Genomic DNA, 17998 nt, shown 5'->3' with positions numbered 1-17998 from the left:
CTTTCAAGAACTCTCTGTGTTGTTCTTGAAAGTTCTTCTCTTTGTAAGATTGGTTAGGTTAGGTTTTCCTTTCCTATCTTCCGCAACAATCTTTTGTTTTTCTGTGTGTATTAATTCTTGATATAAATCAATAAGAATTAAAAAGTTGAAAAAATCTGTGTAATTGTATTCAACCCCCCCTTCTACAATTACTTTCTGCTTATTGCCTTGCCCTTCGGGACTAACACTAACATTTTCAATAGCTCTCCCAACTATTGAAAATCCATCTTGCACAATAAGGTTAATTATATGTGCACAACATCGTATATGAAATATCTTCCCTTTTAACATTAGCGATGAAGAAGAAAGAGTACCTAAAAGCTTGTTGATTATTGCGTCATTTGTCGAGCAATTGTCAAGAGTCAAAGTTGACAGCTTGCTGTCGACATTCCAATCGAGAAGACACTCCATCATAGCTTGTGACAATGCTTCGGCCGTGGGTGGAGATGACACGTGTATAAAGCTGCATTAAACAAAATAAGAGATTATTATCAATAAATTAATCCACGATATAATCTAGAGATGCTATATTAGAGATTATTACCTGATGATTTGATTATGTAAACTCCATTTGCCATCTATATAATGTGCCGTAATCGCCATGTAACCTTTCTTTTGGTTACTTGCTGTCCACATATCTGAAGTTAAGGCAATCCTACTCTCATTCTCATCCAAACACCGCAAAGTGTAACCTCTTCGTTTTTCATAAATATTCATTATGTCACTCTTTATTGTTGCTCGAGATGGTACCTTAAATAAAGGTTGGAGACCTTCTGAATATTTTCGAAAACCATAGTGCTCGACAATAGAAAGCGGATAATCATGTATAATAATCATTTTAGCTAAGTCTTCCCTACAAAGTTCAGCATTAAATGAATATTTACTCATTTTCCCCTTTCCTTCGTTGGCTCTACCCTTTAGTTGTTTATTGCAATAATTAGACCTTGCAAATCGTCTAACACCATCAACATACACTTGTTCAGAATGATTCCAAACAACCGACTTTAATCTTTTTTGTGGTTGTTCGTTGCTCGTGTTAGTGTTAGTCCCTACATGCATGCTTACGAATTCGTAAGTATCATCATCAGTTATTTCTTGTTCCTTGTTTCCTTCCATCTCATTCTCATCACCAAGTACGTTCTCATTTTCCGAAGATTCCATCTAAAATTAAAAAGATTGTATGTCATAATGTGAATGAAAAAACCATTAATGAGAATATATAATAAACTTACAAAGTACAAACCTAAAAGCATCTAAAATTAATGAAAGATACTCATAATAACAACTCATTCAAAAATCAAAACTACACACAGCTTATAACAACTCTGCACTTAATGCTTTCATCCACAGTGATAGTTGCAAGTTTGCACAAGGAATAACATAGTGATATTTGGAATATAGCAATCAATCACCAATTCCATCTTTCTGCCAAGTGCCAACTAGGTGTGTTCACGGGTTGGGTTGATCGGGCTGAAGACATTTGGACAACCCAGCTCAACCCAACCCAATCCGTACGGGTTGGTCGGGTTGATACTTTGGTACATCAAAATATTCTTTTAACCTTAAATATGTTATTTCTCTACTCATAATTTTTTTTTCATCATCAACCATTTGATACAACTTATCCATACTTCTTACGTATATCACACATTCAGTTAATTTTCTCAATTTACATATATATATATATATATGTTCACAATTACTGAACATATATACGAATGAGTTATATAGAGACGTGAATAAATTGAAAATATGTGTATATGAAGAGCATACATGATAGTGTAATTGTCTAATGTATATATTAATATAAATTCAACAATCATATTAAATCCAAGAAATAAAAGGATATCGGGTTCAAATAATAGTAACCCAATATCAACCCGATACCTACGGTTTGACAATTTTACAACTCGATTAGACATCGGGTTGCTTCGAGTGAAGTTATTTCGCGTTAAGTTGGGTTGGGTTGATCGAGTTGGTCGGGTTTTTGAACACCCCTAGTGTCAACTTCTTTTTATTGAGTTTATACCTAAAACACATATTATTGTGATTGCAGGGCTGCAGGCACATGATATCAACAAGAACCTATGAATGATCATCAATAATAAAGGAAGTCAAAAACCTAATTTGTTTAAATAAGCTGACTAGCCACAATAATATATTAATTTGGATCCACATTAGGAACATATATAACAATCAAAGTGGTAGTATAAAATGGTAGATGATTAATGGAAACATACTACCACTTCGTAAAAGCTCAAACTCTAGTTAAGCTAAACCATAACCAAGAAGGCAAGAAGATTGACTGATTGAAGACATACCTTTCAGAACTTGAATCCGTAGCCCAGTAGCCCACCGCAAGTCCGCGACTAAAAACCAGGGAGAGGGAGAGCCGGAGGGAGTCGCGGGTCGCCGTCGGCCTGTCGCCGTCGCCGTCGCCGATTAGGGTAGCCTGGTCGGGAGAGGGAGTCGCCGCGCCGTCGTACTCGTACACTAGGGAGGAAATTGTAGTCGTAGTCGTACAATGAGGAGGGAGGATGTGGTAATGTGGACTGAACTGGAGGAAGGACGCATTACATTTTACATTTCACAGCCCACAGCCCAAATTCATATATATATACACATTACATTTTACATTTCACAGTCCACAACCCAAATTCATATATATATATATATATATATATATATATATAACAGGTACGGGGCGGAGGGGAGTGCTATACCCGTCCCTAGCTTGCGCCGGCGGAATCCCCGTCCCTAGGACCCGATTTTCCGGGGAATCCCCGTCCCCGACCGGGGCGGGTGGACCGGGTTACCCGACAGGTCAGGGTCCATTCCCATCCCTAGTCAAAATGCATAAGAAATAAAAAGAATTAAACGCTTGTTGCACTAAACGAAGAAAAGTTAATCGTTCCACTAAATGAAAACTAGGCTAGACTTTGTTGCATTTTAACATTAATTTAGTAGGCGCAAGGCTCTATTTTTTACTCCTTTTGTCCAAGAAAACCACATGATCACACATTGTAAATTTCTCAGAGCGATAACCGAATGAACCTTTAAACTAACGGATACTCGAAATATATTATTAGCATTAGAAGCAGGGGCGGACCTATGAACAGGTCTTATGCACCCTCTCAACTTATTTTTGTAAGTATAATTTTTTTTGTATGAAAGGTGCACCCATTGAACTTTAAAGAGTGTTCCGGGATATTAGAAAATATGAAAAACATCAACAAAAAAACTGAAAAAAAATTCCTTGATACGGTGGAATTCAACTAAGAAACATATCGGACGACTTTACAGACCTTTGATTCATCTTAAAAGTGAATCCACTAGGTAAAAATTCTTGATCCACAACTAGTAAGGTCAAATCCAAGAGTTCATGAACAGGATTTTAGACTTGTAGATTTTCTTGGTCGGTTATTTTTGTTTTTTAAATCCATAACCTTCTAACAAATTTTTAGGCACTTATATGATATATTCTCAAACCAGTCAGAAAGTCATTGATTAAAAAACCTGACAAAAAAGGTCATGGATTCAAAAAACCCACGACAAAAAAAGTCATTTAACCAAAGAACCCATGCATAACAACATACAAAACGAATCAATCAAAAACAAACCCCAAGATCCATGCTTGAAGCTCTAGCAATTCAAAACACACCCACACACCTATTAAACATACATGCCAGGATTAATACCATGTATTATTTTTCTATTTCTATAATAATATCAAAGGAGCTTTGTTCTGTATATACACATTATCAATATAATTTTACTCATGTATAGCTAGCTTAAACAAATACTAGCAATTTATACAATAATAACGTAGATGTACACGATTTTAATTCTATCTGTAAAACGGGTAGTAGACAAAGATGGATGATCAACGGGCGCTCACGACGAAAGGATGCTGGCAGACACTGCATTCTATGGTTTTTGAACCGCTACCTGGAACCTTAACCTGAAAAATAAATACACCATCTCTAAATATCAACCTCAGCTACATACAGATCGGAAATTTCAATATAAAGAATTTTATATTTAATATTAAAAAACACAGAAAGTGAAACAAAACAGCCTTGGAGAAAAGAATATTTATTGTTCAGATAGAGAATAGCAAACCTGCAAATGGACTGTGCAAGTTGGACATTCTACCTCTTTCATTTGCTCATCGGCAACATTGGATTTCAATTCTGTACAAGTACTACGATGGTGAGTGAATAAAATCTAGCATGCGTTTTGTAAAATAAGAAAAAGAAATGGATAACAAGCAGATCATCGTGAACAAGAATGATGACGATGGTCGACACAGCTAAATGATCTTAGGAGTAAAGTACTATTGTTATCGGTACCACATTTCCCACTTAACAGTTTTAACTCACAAATATAAACAACATCATGAAATGACTATTATGCTTGTTCAAATGACATAAGTCTTGCTTATAGATGAACATTAATGGGTTGCTTCCAGATCCAATCATGGGCTCATAAGAAGAACATTAAGGAAGAGTTTAACTTAATGAAGCCGAGCTTCTCTCTGCTCTCAAGACAAAAAAAATGCTCTCATCACCGGTGATGGTGTTCTCGAGCTCACCAGTGTCAGCTCATAATTGATTGGCAGCACGTTGTACCCAGACAAGATTCGTTTTAAGAACGCCGGTAAATAAGGCTTCAGTCATGGATGGAGATTGTAAAACTGGGAATTACTCAGATTTCTTGCAAAATTTTGACCTGGGACCTAGGAATTCAGTTTTTAATTGATCTCCTCCATTCAAGCTTTGGTTCCTTATGAGTTATGACCAGGTTTTAACACTCAGATTGCAACATTCGTGACCTGGATTAATGCAGATTCAAACATATGGGGTTTTACGATCTCCTGAATTGCAACGAGCAACAGGGTTTCACAAAAAACGAAGCTTTAACTATGGACCAGTAAGGGGTTATTTGACCGATTTGGTCCAAAACCAGAAGTCTTCAATGCAAGAATGATGAACCGGGGTCTTCAATGCAAGAATTCTTTGATTAGGAGATCAGCCACATTGTAGCATGAAGTTATAACGTTCAAAAACCTCTGCTAATGACCAAAACTTTGCCTATCTGGTTTGCAATGCAGCTAACCTCCTATGCATATGACTAAATGTATTGAACCATCAAGTTGTGAGACAGACAGTCTGAATCCTTCAAAAGATGGATTGAAGGAACATCTTCTCCATGTGTGACTCAATCTCATTATAATTGTTTGGGAACATATATAGATTAAGCATTCAGCACACTATCAGAAAGTCCTGGATGATGGTTCTTACCTGCTGCTGTTTTGCGCTTCTTTTCCATCTCCTCCTGTTATCCAGAAACAAATGAGAAAACTATATAAGATTTATATTCGTGTATGGGTGATTAAGAAAATAAACATTAACAACCATAAATATAAAATATCAGTCACTTCCAGAAGAGAAAACAATTTTAAAATATATGTCCACGAGAAGGTTCAGATAGTGAAGACAAGATTACAGACAGCAAAAATAAGAATTAGCATCAGGAATTAGTGTTCATAGGCTTGATAATTTTTATTCCTCTGATGCTCATGAAGAAGTGACATATTTGGATTCTTATTTCTTGATTTATGGCAAGAATATTGGTTTGTCACTGAAACAGGCCATAAACAATTCAAGAGTTGTTAACAATTGAGAGCAAGGTGCAAGTTATAGTATCAAAGGAAAAAAGTACAAGTTGGGTAGAAGATATTATAATAAATAAGAGCTTTAAAAACATGTAGTTGAGATTAAGAGACAAGGCGACGGAATCATATTAGCCAAACTATGTGGAGGTGGTCTTGTATCTTGTAAAAATCTTTCACCTTTGTATTATACCTTTATCTCACAAGCCTCGAGCGTATCCATTCTTAACGACATTTAGGATGCTCTAAATGATCCCAAGTGGAAAGAAGCTGTTCTTGAGGAAATGATAGCTTTGGAAACAAATGCTACTTGGGAGAAAATGGATTTGTTAGATGGGGAGAAAGTAGTTGGTATGCAGACTGGTATTTACATTGAAGTACGACCTTAGAAAGATCTAGTAGCTAAAGGGTTTACTCAGACCTATGGTGTGGACTACATGAGAGACTTTTTCACTGGTAGCGAAGTGGAATACGGTTCTTGTACTCTTGTCAATTGCTGCCAACGTCGACTGGCAACTAATCCAACTGGATGTTGAAAAATGTATTTTTGAATGAAGACTTGGGAGGAAGAAGTATATATGGAGCCACCACCTGGTTTTACTAAAATTTGGAAGTAAGGTCTGTAAGAAAAAACAGTCTCGGTATGGATTTAAACAATCCTTAAGAGCCTGGTTTGAAAGGTTAGCAAACTTTGTTAAAAGCCAAAGATATAACCAAGGACAATCTGACCATATGCTCTTTACAAAGAAATCCTTCAATGACAATCTTTGTTTTGATTGCCTATGTGGATGACGTCATTGACCGGAGATGATATAGAAGAGATAGACAGGTTGAAGACGACTTTGGCCAGGAAATTTGAAATTAAAAACTTAGACCAACTAAGGTACTTTCTTGGGATGGAAGTGGCAGGATCAAAAAAGGATATTGTGGTTTCACAACAAAATATATTCTTCATCTCTTAAAAGAAAGAGGAATGAGTGATTTCAAACCATTGGACACTCCAATAGAGGCTAATGCCAAGGTTGGGGAAACAAAAGATGGAACTCCAGCAAATACACATTGACACCAACTACTAGTTGGAAGGTTGATTTATTTACCACATGCACGTCCTGAGATTGCTTTTGATGTAAGCATGGTAAGCCAAATTATGCATTCTGCAAGTGAAAAACACCTTAAATCCATATAAAGAAGTATTGAGTGTCTAAAAGGCGCACCTGGAAAAAGGACTTCTCTTCAAGAAAAATGAGAAGAGAGGGGTTGAGGTGTATACAAATGCAGATTGAGGAATTTCGACAACTGATAGAAGGTCAACTTCAGGCATTATGCATTTATTTGGGGCAACTTGGTTACTTGGGAAGTAAGAAGCATAGCGCAGTTGCAAGAAGCAGTGTTGAGGCAGAACTTGATAGATATTTTATAGAGGAGAAGATCGAGAAGGGGATAATTTGCACATCATTTGTACCTACAACATTGCAGATGTTCTTCCTAAAAGACCATATTAGAAAGTGATGTACACCCGATCAAGACAGTAAAATCAAGGGTAACTTCTGGTTAGATGAATAAAGGGTTCTGGCTTTCAAGAGGCCAGAATCTCTCCACAGACTCACGTCCAAACAGAGGTTACAGAACAGATACCCTCTCCAATGCCCCATACACTTTTTTAACTGGTTACTCTGGCTACTTTTCCCTTTTTACCCCTCCCCTGCCTCTATTGACTACTTACCCATCCTACCCCTTTCCTCCTTCTAGCCATCGTAACTAATAGTATCCCTCCGGGGTATATCAGAATGTTAGGCATGATAACAGCTTTGCACCAACTCTAGGGGGGTGTCATAATGAGGCAGATTTATTTAGAGGTTGTAGCTAGTTGCCCAATACCTGAAATATGTCGATAGGTCTAGGAAGTCAACATCCTAGAATCAAGGGTGAGATTTTGTCGACCCCTAATTATGGGAGATTTCTAGGATTCTCTTTCCTAATTTTCTTTTCAACTTTTTTTTCTAATAATTAAATTGTATACTACTGTCTTAAAGAAAACAGTTAAGACAGCAAAAACAACCTTCTACTCATGTTTGGTTATTGTTTCTAAAAATCAAAAGAGATCTTCAGAGAAAATATGTGCAATGTTGTAGGAAAGCAAAGAAGCATGTAGCATCAAGCTTGTTTCGCTGTGTTACAGGAAAATGTGGTTATGTTGTGGCTAAACTTCCCATTGTAGGCTTAAAGAGAAGGAGAACATGCTGCCATGAATCCTCTTGACTTCTTGATGGAGTGACCCTCGTATTGCCTTTCAAAAGTAACTTAGCAGCAAGGCGGTCAAAAGTGAGAAACATCGTCACAAGACTGGACGGCTAAACCAGAACCAAAAAGCCTTCAACAACCAGGAGCCACCCAAATAATTGATATAGCTACTCAATCTCTATCAAATAGATCTCTGAGTTAAGAACCCTTCAATTAAGCTATTGCCATGTCTGAATAATGTTTGGGAGTTCCTCAAATACTTGACCAGGTGACTGGTGAGCCATACTAAACAGCATTTCTCTGGAGCAGGAAGACCTAAAGCATAAACCCTTTTTTTACTCCTAGGAGTTAAGCTCTCATTGCTCAAGACATATCAATGTTATTCAACTTTATTAGGTATTAGAGCAATGTGTACTAGGTTATTGGTTCCGTCCTTCCACTTGGATTAAGTTTTTAAGAGCAAGATTTGTTCTCAGAACGATATACTATATATATATATATATATCCATCCATTATGCACCTTTCTTTCATACAGGAAAACTTTCATTCATAACAGTTCATTTGCAGATTGACATGCTTGCTAATATATATCCAAAATGATCTCCATCACTTGTAAGGAATAGTACTAGGCCAAAGAGGAGTACAACCAGATACGTGTCACCTGGGGAATCAACAAAATTTGGCGCAAGTGGAGAAGACTCACTAGTGTCTAAGGTTTCATGAGCATAAGCACAGAATAAACTCTATAAGAAACAGCTGAGGACTACTAGGAGTTATACATGCTCTATCACCTATTATGAAACAATAACAAGCATAAACCACATTAAATACTTGATGACATGATTGAAACTAGAAAATAGAACTAAAAGGAAGTAGGTGAAAATAAGAGCTACTATCTCCAAGGCATCATATATAAAGAACATGCAGGCTCTAATAGATGTAAAGCCATGTGAGCATGAAAACAGATCGAAGTTGAATGAAGTGGTAGAAAGGTATGCCAGTTTGTGGTTAGCTAGAAGCTTCAAATTTAGTCATTAATTGGTTAAATTGATCAAGCTGCAAACCACGAGTAGTTAGAACAACAGTTTAAGTTTGTGTGGTGTATCATATATTCATATCCTTATGATCCCTCCCAAATTTAAATACAACCAGATAATGAAATGGTGAGTTGAGGGCATTAATACTTCACCGGTTTTTCAGACAAGGGCAGGTAGCAATTTGCACATGTTATAGCAGCAATAACACACTTCATGGCTATTGCTTCTCTGTTATATATTCATATTACAACTTTGGACCATGACAATGAGGAAGTGCAGCACACGAAAACGAAGTTCCTGTAAGATTACAAGTCTATACCTGAAGTTTCTTTGCAAGATCCTCATGTCTATTGAAGCCTGAAGGTCTACCAGCTACCTCATTTACATGACTCAGCCTCTGAGTAACTTCTGCCTACAAAAAGAAAGAAGAAACAAAGGACATCAATGAGTAGGAAATGAAAACACCAACATGTCATACACCCGTAAGAGTTCCAATCAGTTTTTATGGTTCAATGCAATGAAAAATATGAACAAGTGATCCGGGGCTGGTTAGCAGATAAAAGTAGTATCATCATCAATCCGATTAGAACCATAATGTTTTAATAGTATTTCTCAGATGTATGAATTGCCATGATATCAAGAAGAATTACCAGCCTTAGTTTGGATACAAATAAAAGAGAGACCGTCATCTCAGCATGGATAGGCCAAGCATGACCGATAATGAACAAAGCTCCTTTACTGAGGTGGAGTTTGATTGTTTTTAGAGGAAAATAACTTCCTTTGGCACTTAAGAAGACCTCTAAGGTACGGAAAATCCTTAAGAATCTTCTGATGATGGTATGGAAAATCCTTGTTCCTTCTGATGATGGTATGGAAAATCCTTAGCAAGTTGGCTCAATTCCATAGCAAGGGTTAAGCCAAATTTATAGTTGGTAAGGATGTTCATAATATCTCAGTATGTATCAGCTTTTCTTAATAATTTTTTTTTTTTTGTATTTTCAGAAATAAGTTGGCTCAACTTCTTGCTTGAACTTGAATCAACGTTCTAATAGAATATTTAGAGGGCCAGGTAAATGGCAAAGTCATGTTGATCTTGTGTAGGATGTCCTTACAACTAAAACTTGATGTTTGATAAAGGCAGAACAAAACTGTGGCACTTTAATATGTAACCATGTCACCCTGAATATTTAGAAGACCAATTAGGTTGTGCTAAACAGGATCGCTTCAGAGTTGTCTTTTTATGATCAAAACTCCGTGACAAGCATTTTAGCAAGCTTATTGACGTCACATATTTGTAACTAGTAAGAAATACCTTAAAATCAGTTTATAATTTGCACTAACTGAACCAAGCTAATCCAGTCTATCCGATTCAGAGGTGGGGTGATGAGATAACAGAGATGTAGGCAGACCTGACATCCACTCCAAAGAGTTTAACAATCCAAATCCCAATTTTATTTGCATTACATCTCTTACTGCTATCTAAATACATGTCAATTTGCAGTATTATTCATCATGCCTCTTATCCAACCATAACAGTGATGCATTGAACCTTCTTGGTGAACCTGAGACATATTTAACTCAAGTAGAAGGCCATAACATGATGGTAATAACCAGCAATAGCATCAAATGATCATTTTTTGAAGAAGAGCATAAAAAAATCTCTCTTCATGGATCAATACTGTGGAAAAGAAGAATGCCACAATTTTTTAAGCGTACCATGCATTGGTCGCAAACTCGGACTTGCTGAGCATTCTCTTCTGCTGTGAGAGCAATTCTACCTTGAGTGCACTTGTCACAAAAAATATCACCACAATTTCTACAGTGATGCTGAAATAAGGAAGCAAAGGGGCAAACAAGGAGGTTAAAAAATCAAGACAAGTGATAACCCTCATCAAAAATCAAAATTAAAAGAACAACTTGAGAAAAGGCTAACCCTTCGCACAAAAGCTCCAAAATATGTGCTACAAGCTGTGCACTTGGTGGATGCTTCATCCGGAACCTACATAAGAAAATGAGAACCAGTGGTAAAACAACTTCTACTAGTCGCATCTATTATTTGACAATTAATAGAACCCCAAAAACTGAAACTAAATTGCAACTTTCTGTTAGTTCAAAATTGACACAATTTAGAAGATTAAACTAACCCAGTGGTCTTTCTCCTCATTGCCAGGCTTCATCAAGTTTTTCCAATCAGGGAAGCCTTTTTTCTTCTCAGCTGGTTGTTCAGAGATCGTCACTCCATCCATCTCCTTGAGCTACATCATGATAACAAGGATGAGTATGCTCGTTTGAGTTACTATCAACAAGAAAGCTAAGCAACATTCGGGCACAGATACATGGCCGAAAGCAAACAAGCCAAAAGCCATCTATTAAGCACACAACCATCCCAATTTCATGGGAACTGGGTCCAATTTAGATTCTATAGGCATACCCATTGATGTACATAGAACATCATACCTGTATGTAATTGCAGGATCCCCTGACTTGATTATAAGCAACCAATAAAAATGGAAAAAAGTATGTTAAGCACGCAGGGTCCATCCAATAATGGGATTTCTTATCTTACTCCCTCCCCATCATTAAAGGGGTCTCATGAATTTAAAAAAAGCAATATATGGATTGTGAGATGGTTAGCATGAAATTCTATACTCCACTCATCACCCCCCTCAACACAACCCAAGTGAGGGAAAAAGACCAAACCAAGTTTGGATAGATAATCATGCATCTAGTCTGATTTTTTTTTTTTTTGGAGGTTGGTATTAAAAATGATTTTCATCAACTCTGATCATGAAATATAGATCAAAGCCCAGGTAATACATAGATAGTTCAGGCCTCCAACGACTTCTAGCAATTTTTGATCTTAGGCGTGTCTAGAACTACTTGTAGCCTACCCCACCTAGTTTGGATCAAAGAATCCCTATATAGAAACTACTTCTAGAGCACATAATTTGCATTAATATGTCAAAATAATTTACTAAAATTGGGAGATAAAGAGCAGTGTGTAAATAAATTAGGACATTCAAATTTGCATTGAGTATCCCGGAAATAATGTACTAAAATTTGGACAAAAAGAACACTGTAAATAAATTAGGACATTTGTTAACAAAACCATGTTTTCTTATCTTAAGTTAAGGGATAGGTTGATAACTTCTTTACTCCGCCAACCAAGCACATGTTATGTGCAAAAAACATTTTGCTCATTTGAAATGGAAAGGAAGGCGAAAATGAGTTTATGTAGCGTCGCAATTAATGCATATGCTCTGAGAAAGTATACTAGAGTTCTAAACACAAAATTAGTTATAGAAATTTCTCTTATGTTATCTCCTTCATTTTCATGCACATCAGGGTTACCTAAAAGAAAGTTACCGTCTCGTCTACAGGTAAATCAGGAAACAACTACCAAACTGGTGAATCATGGTTAGAAGGTTCGGTGGGGGTGGGTTACTAATATTGGCACACATGTTCCTTACTGTGAACAGCGATCTCACACTCATAATTCTATTGTTTTCTACTTGTTATTTCTAGTTAGATACTTTCAATCCTGTAAACAAAATTACCTAGGTGAATGGTTGTACTAACTGGATCGGATTAATGAGTGACAAATTTGGCACTTGCAAGTTGCAATGACAATGGGGGAGGGAGCCAGGGAGATGACCAATTATTTAAGATATTCTTATATACCACACATCAGAGAAAATCAACAGGAAGTAAACTTAAATGCCTTCCCTTAGTTATTGGCACAAAATATTACTATACCTACTATGCATGCAGAAGCAATGTATTAAATGAACCAACATAGCATCAATGAAACAAAATCATAAATTCACAATCTGAAGAAATACGAATGTGTGGTACTACAGAACCTGAAAACTTGCAGCAGCCACCATGTCGAGAATATTGGTTGTGGTATAACTGTTGGACTTTAGTCTGACACGTCTTGCTTCAATGTCAACGGAACTTTTGGTCCAGAAAGCAAATATATTTGAACCCAAGACCTGAAAGACAAGGAAGAATTTACAGTGACATTTCAAATTCTAACAAGAAACATAGGTTTTCTAATTTCAGTCAACATGATTAGTTGCTTACCTCCCATCTTGTCACAGTCTCAAGGGAATAGACTTTCAGTATTCGACTTGTTGCAGGATCAAGTATTTGAATACCGTCTAAACCAATCTGCAGATAAACAATAGAGCAGAAAGTGATCTCTCAGTAACCAGTTACTTGACAAACAAGGAAACGGAGTCAATATAAAACAAAAATCCTAATTCATACACATAATGCAACCTATTCACGACCTTGCAGTCTTGTGTATTGCCTAAATCCTGACTATTACACTTCGATTGGTTTAAGAGTACAGAATTCCTATAGGCCAAGACTTGTGTCTTTAGGATTCACACAGGGGTTTTATCATTTAATGCAAAGAAAGTAGACCTTCAAGGATTTAAAAACGAAAACTAGCATAAGTTAGGAACACAAATCTGCAGATTTTTGGCCAACCTTCATGCTGTATGGGTTTAAATTTCTTTAAATAGTAATTAACAACATTGCACTATTCACGATGACCCAAAAAGCCACAGAAAAATCTGATATAACAGCGAATTCACAAAATATACAAAAACAAACCTGACATAGCACATCCATGTCTCCCTGAGCTCCACCCCCTTCAGAGAGAAGCATTACACGGAATTTCTGAACTCCGCTCCTCACATCCTCATTCACCTCCACTTTGGGTGTACCTTTTACAATCTTATCAGCATCCAATGACGCGATTAAACCCCTCTGTTCATTCCCGCCATTGGTGGCAGAATTTATAGGTCTTCCGTAATCATCAAATCTCAGCGCAGGCACCCTAGATGACCGATCTTTCCCGCCGTTGTTACCTCCACTATAAGCATAAGCATTTTCATCAAAATCATCACTTTTCAGTATCTTTGACCCCATCTGCTCATTCTTCCCACCATCAGCAAAACCTATAGGTCTCCCGTAGTCGTCAAACTTAACCGCCGGCACCTTCGAAGACTCAACCTGCCTACCGCTATGACTTCCAGTGTAAGCATACACACTTTCCTCAACTATAGCACCTCCAAACTCCACGGCTCTCTGACTCTGATTCTGATCATACGGGTGGTTATAATACCAAGAAGGCACCGACTTCGGATCATAACTAGGATTACTCGAATCAAAGTTCTGGACCGCTCGATTCTGATGATCATTAGGGTAGTAAGTAGAGGGGTAAGTATTGGAGTAATCGGTGGGATGGTAAATGGAAGGATCTGGAGGAGCAGACGCGTTTGCAGCAGTAGGAAAGTGATCGAATGGGGGATTAGGTATAGGGTTTTGGATGTCAGATTGGTGATAATCGTAATACGAAGATGATGGATAATTCATCTCGTTCTGATGATGCATATCGCAAATCAGGGTTTCGTCTGATCAAAATAAGGGTTTAGATGGACCGAACAGGCAGATACGAATTGGGTTTCGATTTGGCGTGTGAGAAAGACTGATTGTTGCCGAAGGAACACGAAGAAGACACAAGGAAAGTGTGCGTGTGGTTTACCCGCCAAATATCGTTAGGAAAGACGATTGGGTCGGGTCCACTCAATGTCGGTCGGGGCTGTTCGGCGTTGTCTTCACGGAACTGTGAGTTGTGACCGTGACCCATCGGTATTGTAAATTACATTCTTACCCTTTTATTTGATGACAAGGGCACAAAGCCTGCATAAAATCTAAATATTATTTTATTTATTTTTATTCGTTTTACTCGTATTTTTTTTTTTTAATTTTAGAGTAAGGGATCGTTTACCAAACAGTTTATCTGGTAAGTGTTTATCGGTAAAATTTAACACTATTATTTACTTTTCGGGTAGGATTTAGTCCACCAAAACGACATCGTATACAACAATTTACACGGTAAGCGCTTACCGTGGTAAGAGTCGTCGCCCTCACTTACCGAGTAAGACTGTTGGTCCTTATCTTGCTCTTACCGGGTAAGATTCTTGATTCTTACTATTTTTATTTTTTGTGAGGTAATGTTACTTGATAAGCGTTTACCCGGTTAAGGATTTGGTAAACGGCCCCTAAACTACAAATTTCTTCCTTATGATTATACTAGTTGTATACCCGCGCAATGCGGCGGGATGTGAAATTTTGAGAAGATGTAAATGGGCATATCGATTACGGATAAAAATTTATATTTGGTTCTATCAGGATATATATTTGAAAAGATGTAAAAAGCTCTATCAGTATATATATTCAACTTCTTACGTAATGCGGCAGGATGTAAAGGTTCTATCAGAATATATATATTCAATTTTTAAATATCATTTTTTTGCAAAATATCTTTCAAATAGTTGGTGGTTCACATCTGTATCAAAATCCGAAAATGAAAAATTAATGCAATTTCTTATTCATAAAGTCTAAAATTTATGTTTGAAAAAAATAGAAATTAGAATCATGTTTTTATCATACACAATCATCATTCAAAACTTCTTGATACACCACATTTGATGTGTAGACTCCTTCCTGGTTGAACTTTTTGGTAGGTTTCACTAATATCTTCGTATTACCACGTGATATCCCTCTGGACWATGCCACRTAAAGTTGGYCGTGCGAGAATACYGATTCCGGTAGATAAACACYTACCACCGGAATTGTCTGTCCTTGAGCTTTATTGATTGTCATGGCAAAACAAAGTCGAACGGKAAATTGTTTTCTCTTTAATTTAAAGGGAAACATATCATCTTCAGACGGACATAGAGGAATTCTTGGTAAAAATWCCCTCTTACCAGCATGTTGGCCAACAGCTATTTCTGCATCGATAACATTCTGCTGAAAACCTCTACATATCAACCTCGTGCCGTTACACAATCCATTTGAGGGGTCGATATTCCGCAATAGTATTATTGGACATCCAATTTTCAGCCGGAGGTAATGAGGGGGCAAACCGCTAACAGTCAGTGAGTTTAAGAACTCCATCGGATATAAGTTATTCTTGTCATCTTCTGCTTCATCAAAACTATAGTAAATTTTTTCCTCTCCACAGAATTTTTCAATCAACTGATCATTAATCTCGTCGACATGCTCATTTTTAGTTGTTAGTATCGCCCTCGAAATGATATAATCTGAAGCAGTCTCACAGCTTTGAAGAGAAGGAAAGATTGCATCAATCAAAGCATCTTTCGACTCATTTTTACTTGTGTAAGGAATGGTCATGTCATCAGGTATGCGAATAAAGTTTCCGTCTACTGATTCTTCATCTCCATCGCCGACACGTAACAGAAAATCCGAAAACCATGGATCAGTAAGTGCTCTCATGTTGATCGTTAACCGCAACTTTTTAATCGAAGACCAAATAGGTGACATCCGTAAGCTTGAGTCTACAATCTGTGCTCGAGTACCATGTCTGATTACTGGCAACACCTGTCTAAAATCACCTCCCATAATCATTATTTTCCCACCAAAAGGAAGTCTCACCCCAGTGATGTCTTGCATTATTCTATCGAGTGCCTCTACTGCCTGCCTCTTTGCCATTGATGCTTCATCCCAGATGATTATTTTTGCGACTCGAAGTAGTTGAGCAGTTTCGCTTTGTTTTTTTATATTGCACATCAAATTATTATTAAGAGTAAGAGGAATCTTGAATCGAGAGTGAGCTGTTCTCCCTGCTAGCATGTTATTAGCGGCAGCGCCGGATGAAGCGGTTGCGAGAGCAATAAGTCCACGGGAACGAACATTAGCTAGCAAAGCTCTATACAAAAATGTTTTTCCAGTTCCACCCGGTCCATCTACAAAAAACACAGCTGGACAATCATTATCTACATGCCTCATGATCTCATCAAATGCATGTTTTTGGTCGGAATTTAGAGAGTTTCGAGCATTTAAGTCTTCGTCTTGCACAATTATGGAGTACTCCTCTTGTACCTCACGAAATCCTCGTGATTCTAAATTGACAACTGCATTTAAACTTGGCAGATCAAAATCATCGAGGTTTTTACCCATAGATTGCAAAAAGACTGCGATGTCTGTAAGAACCATATTTCGGACTCCCTCAACATTTTCATAGTCTCGTCTATAATCTTCAAAGAGTGAATCATAATGTTCATCCCATAACTTGCGAACATCTCCCGGTTCACAATAAATCAAGATCATCGCGAATAATCGTCTAAGAGCATTGGGAAACTGAATAAAGAGGCATCAGCAAGACAATGCGATAAATTATCGTCGGTCTCTATTAAACCTCTCTCAAGTGCTGCTTTTCGAAATGTTGGATGTATTACGCCATTAAGTATGTAAAGATCTTCAAAGCACGTGGGCCCACTAATATGAGACAAAAGTAGGCGTAGATAATATCGTTCTCCTTTGGCAGGATTAGCATGAACCAGTCGTCCTCTCATTGATCCTTGTTTTCGAGGATTCCGTTTACGTGAACTGGCATTCCATGTGTAATGTTTTGGAAAATCTTTGTATAAATATTGTCTCGCACTCATATCTGTTCTATTCCTCTAAAAAAATGCGGTCAACATTGAGCTATTGTCTCTCTCTCTATCAACGATATCTGTCATTATATCATTCTCTCTGAACCTAACCAGCTGTTTATTAGGAAGATGGACCTGCAAAGCCATCACACAAGGGTGGATTTGAGAAAGTGAAAAGCTAAAAATCCTCCATATTGCCTCAGGTGGCGAAACATATCGTGCATCTTGAAATCTCTTTATCTCGTTGACAATGACCTCTTCTCTATCAGGATCAACATGAATAACCGGTTTGTCATGACCCTTGTAAACATACTTGAACACATATTTCACAGATATTATACTTGAGCAAACCTCAACATTGATGTGACAGTTGAACATCATTAGCAACTTTGGRTTATATGRGACCACCCATCTATTATCAAGGATATTGGCCTGGACGTTCACCTTTATTCCATTGTCTCTCCTCCGATACATCGGATATGAGTTATCTGTCTGCACCGTCTTGTCGTTGAATTGTTGAGGATATCTAAAAC

General features: G+C 37.4%; 2 protein-coding genes across 2 annotated transcripts; both read right to left on the bottom strand.

The window, feature by feature from the left end:
- Positions 1-3717: 3717 nt before the first annotated feature.
- On the bottom strand, positions 3718-14604 carry LOC112512137 (protein FREE1-like). Its single transcript, XM_025117984.1, has 10 exons — positions 13615-14604; positions 13078-13164; positions 12855-12986; positions 11136-11246; positions 10925-10990; positions 10708-10818; positions 9311-9403; positions 5343-5376; positions 4162-4232; positions 3718-4000 (listed from the first exon to the last, which is right to left on the bottom strand). Exons 1-10 carry the CDS (start codon positions 14395-14397, stop codon positions 3923-3925), a joined length of 1566 nt encoding a protein of 521 aa, XP_024973752.1. The 5' UTR covers positions 14398-14604; the 3' UTR covers positions 3718-3922.
- An 849-nt stretch (positions 14605-15453) lies between these two features.
- On the bottom strand, positions 15454-17939 carry LOC112512972 (ATP-dependent DNA helicase PIF1-like). The gene is made up of 2 exons (XM_025119096.1): positions 17601-17939; positions 15454-17169 (listed from the first exon to the last, which is right to left on the bottom strand). The coding sequence occupies exons 1-2, from the start codon at positions 17937-17939 to the stop codon at positions 15454-15456; spliced, it is 2055 nt and encodes a 684-aa protein (XP_024974864.1).
- Between the last annotated feature and the right edge of the window lie 59 nt (positions 17940-17998).

This window comes from Cynara cardunculus (genome assembly GCF_001531365.2).
Source record: "Cynara cardunculus var. scolymus isolate 2C chromosome LG 5, CcrdV1, whole genome shotgun sequence".
NCBI classification, from domain to species: domain Eukaryota; kingdom Viridiplantae; phylum Streptophyta; class Magnoliopsida; order Asterales; family Asteraceae; genus Cynara; species Cynara cardunculus.
The sequence above is the reverse complement of the archived record's forward strand: the minus strand, read 5'-3'. Positions and strand labels throughout refer to the sequence as shown.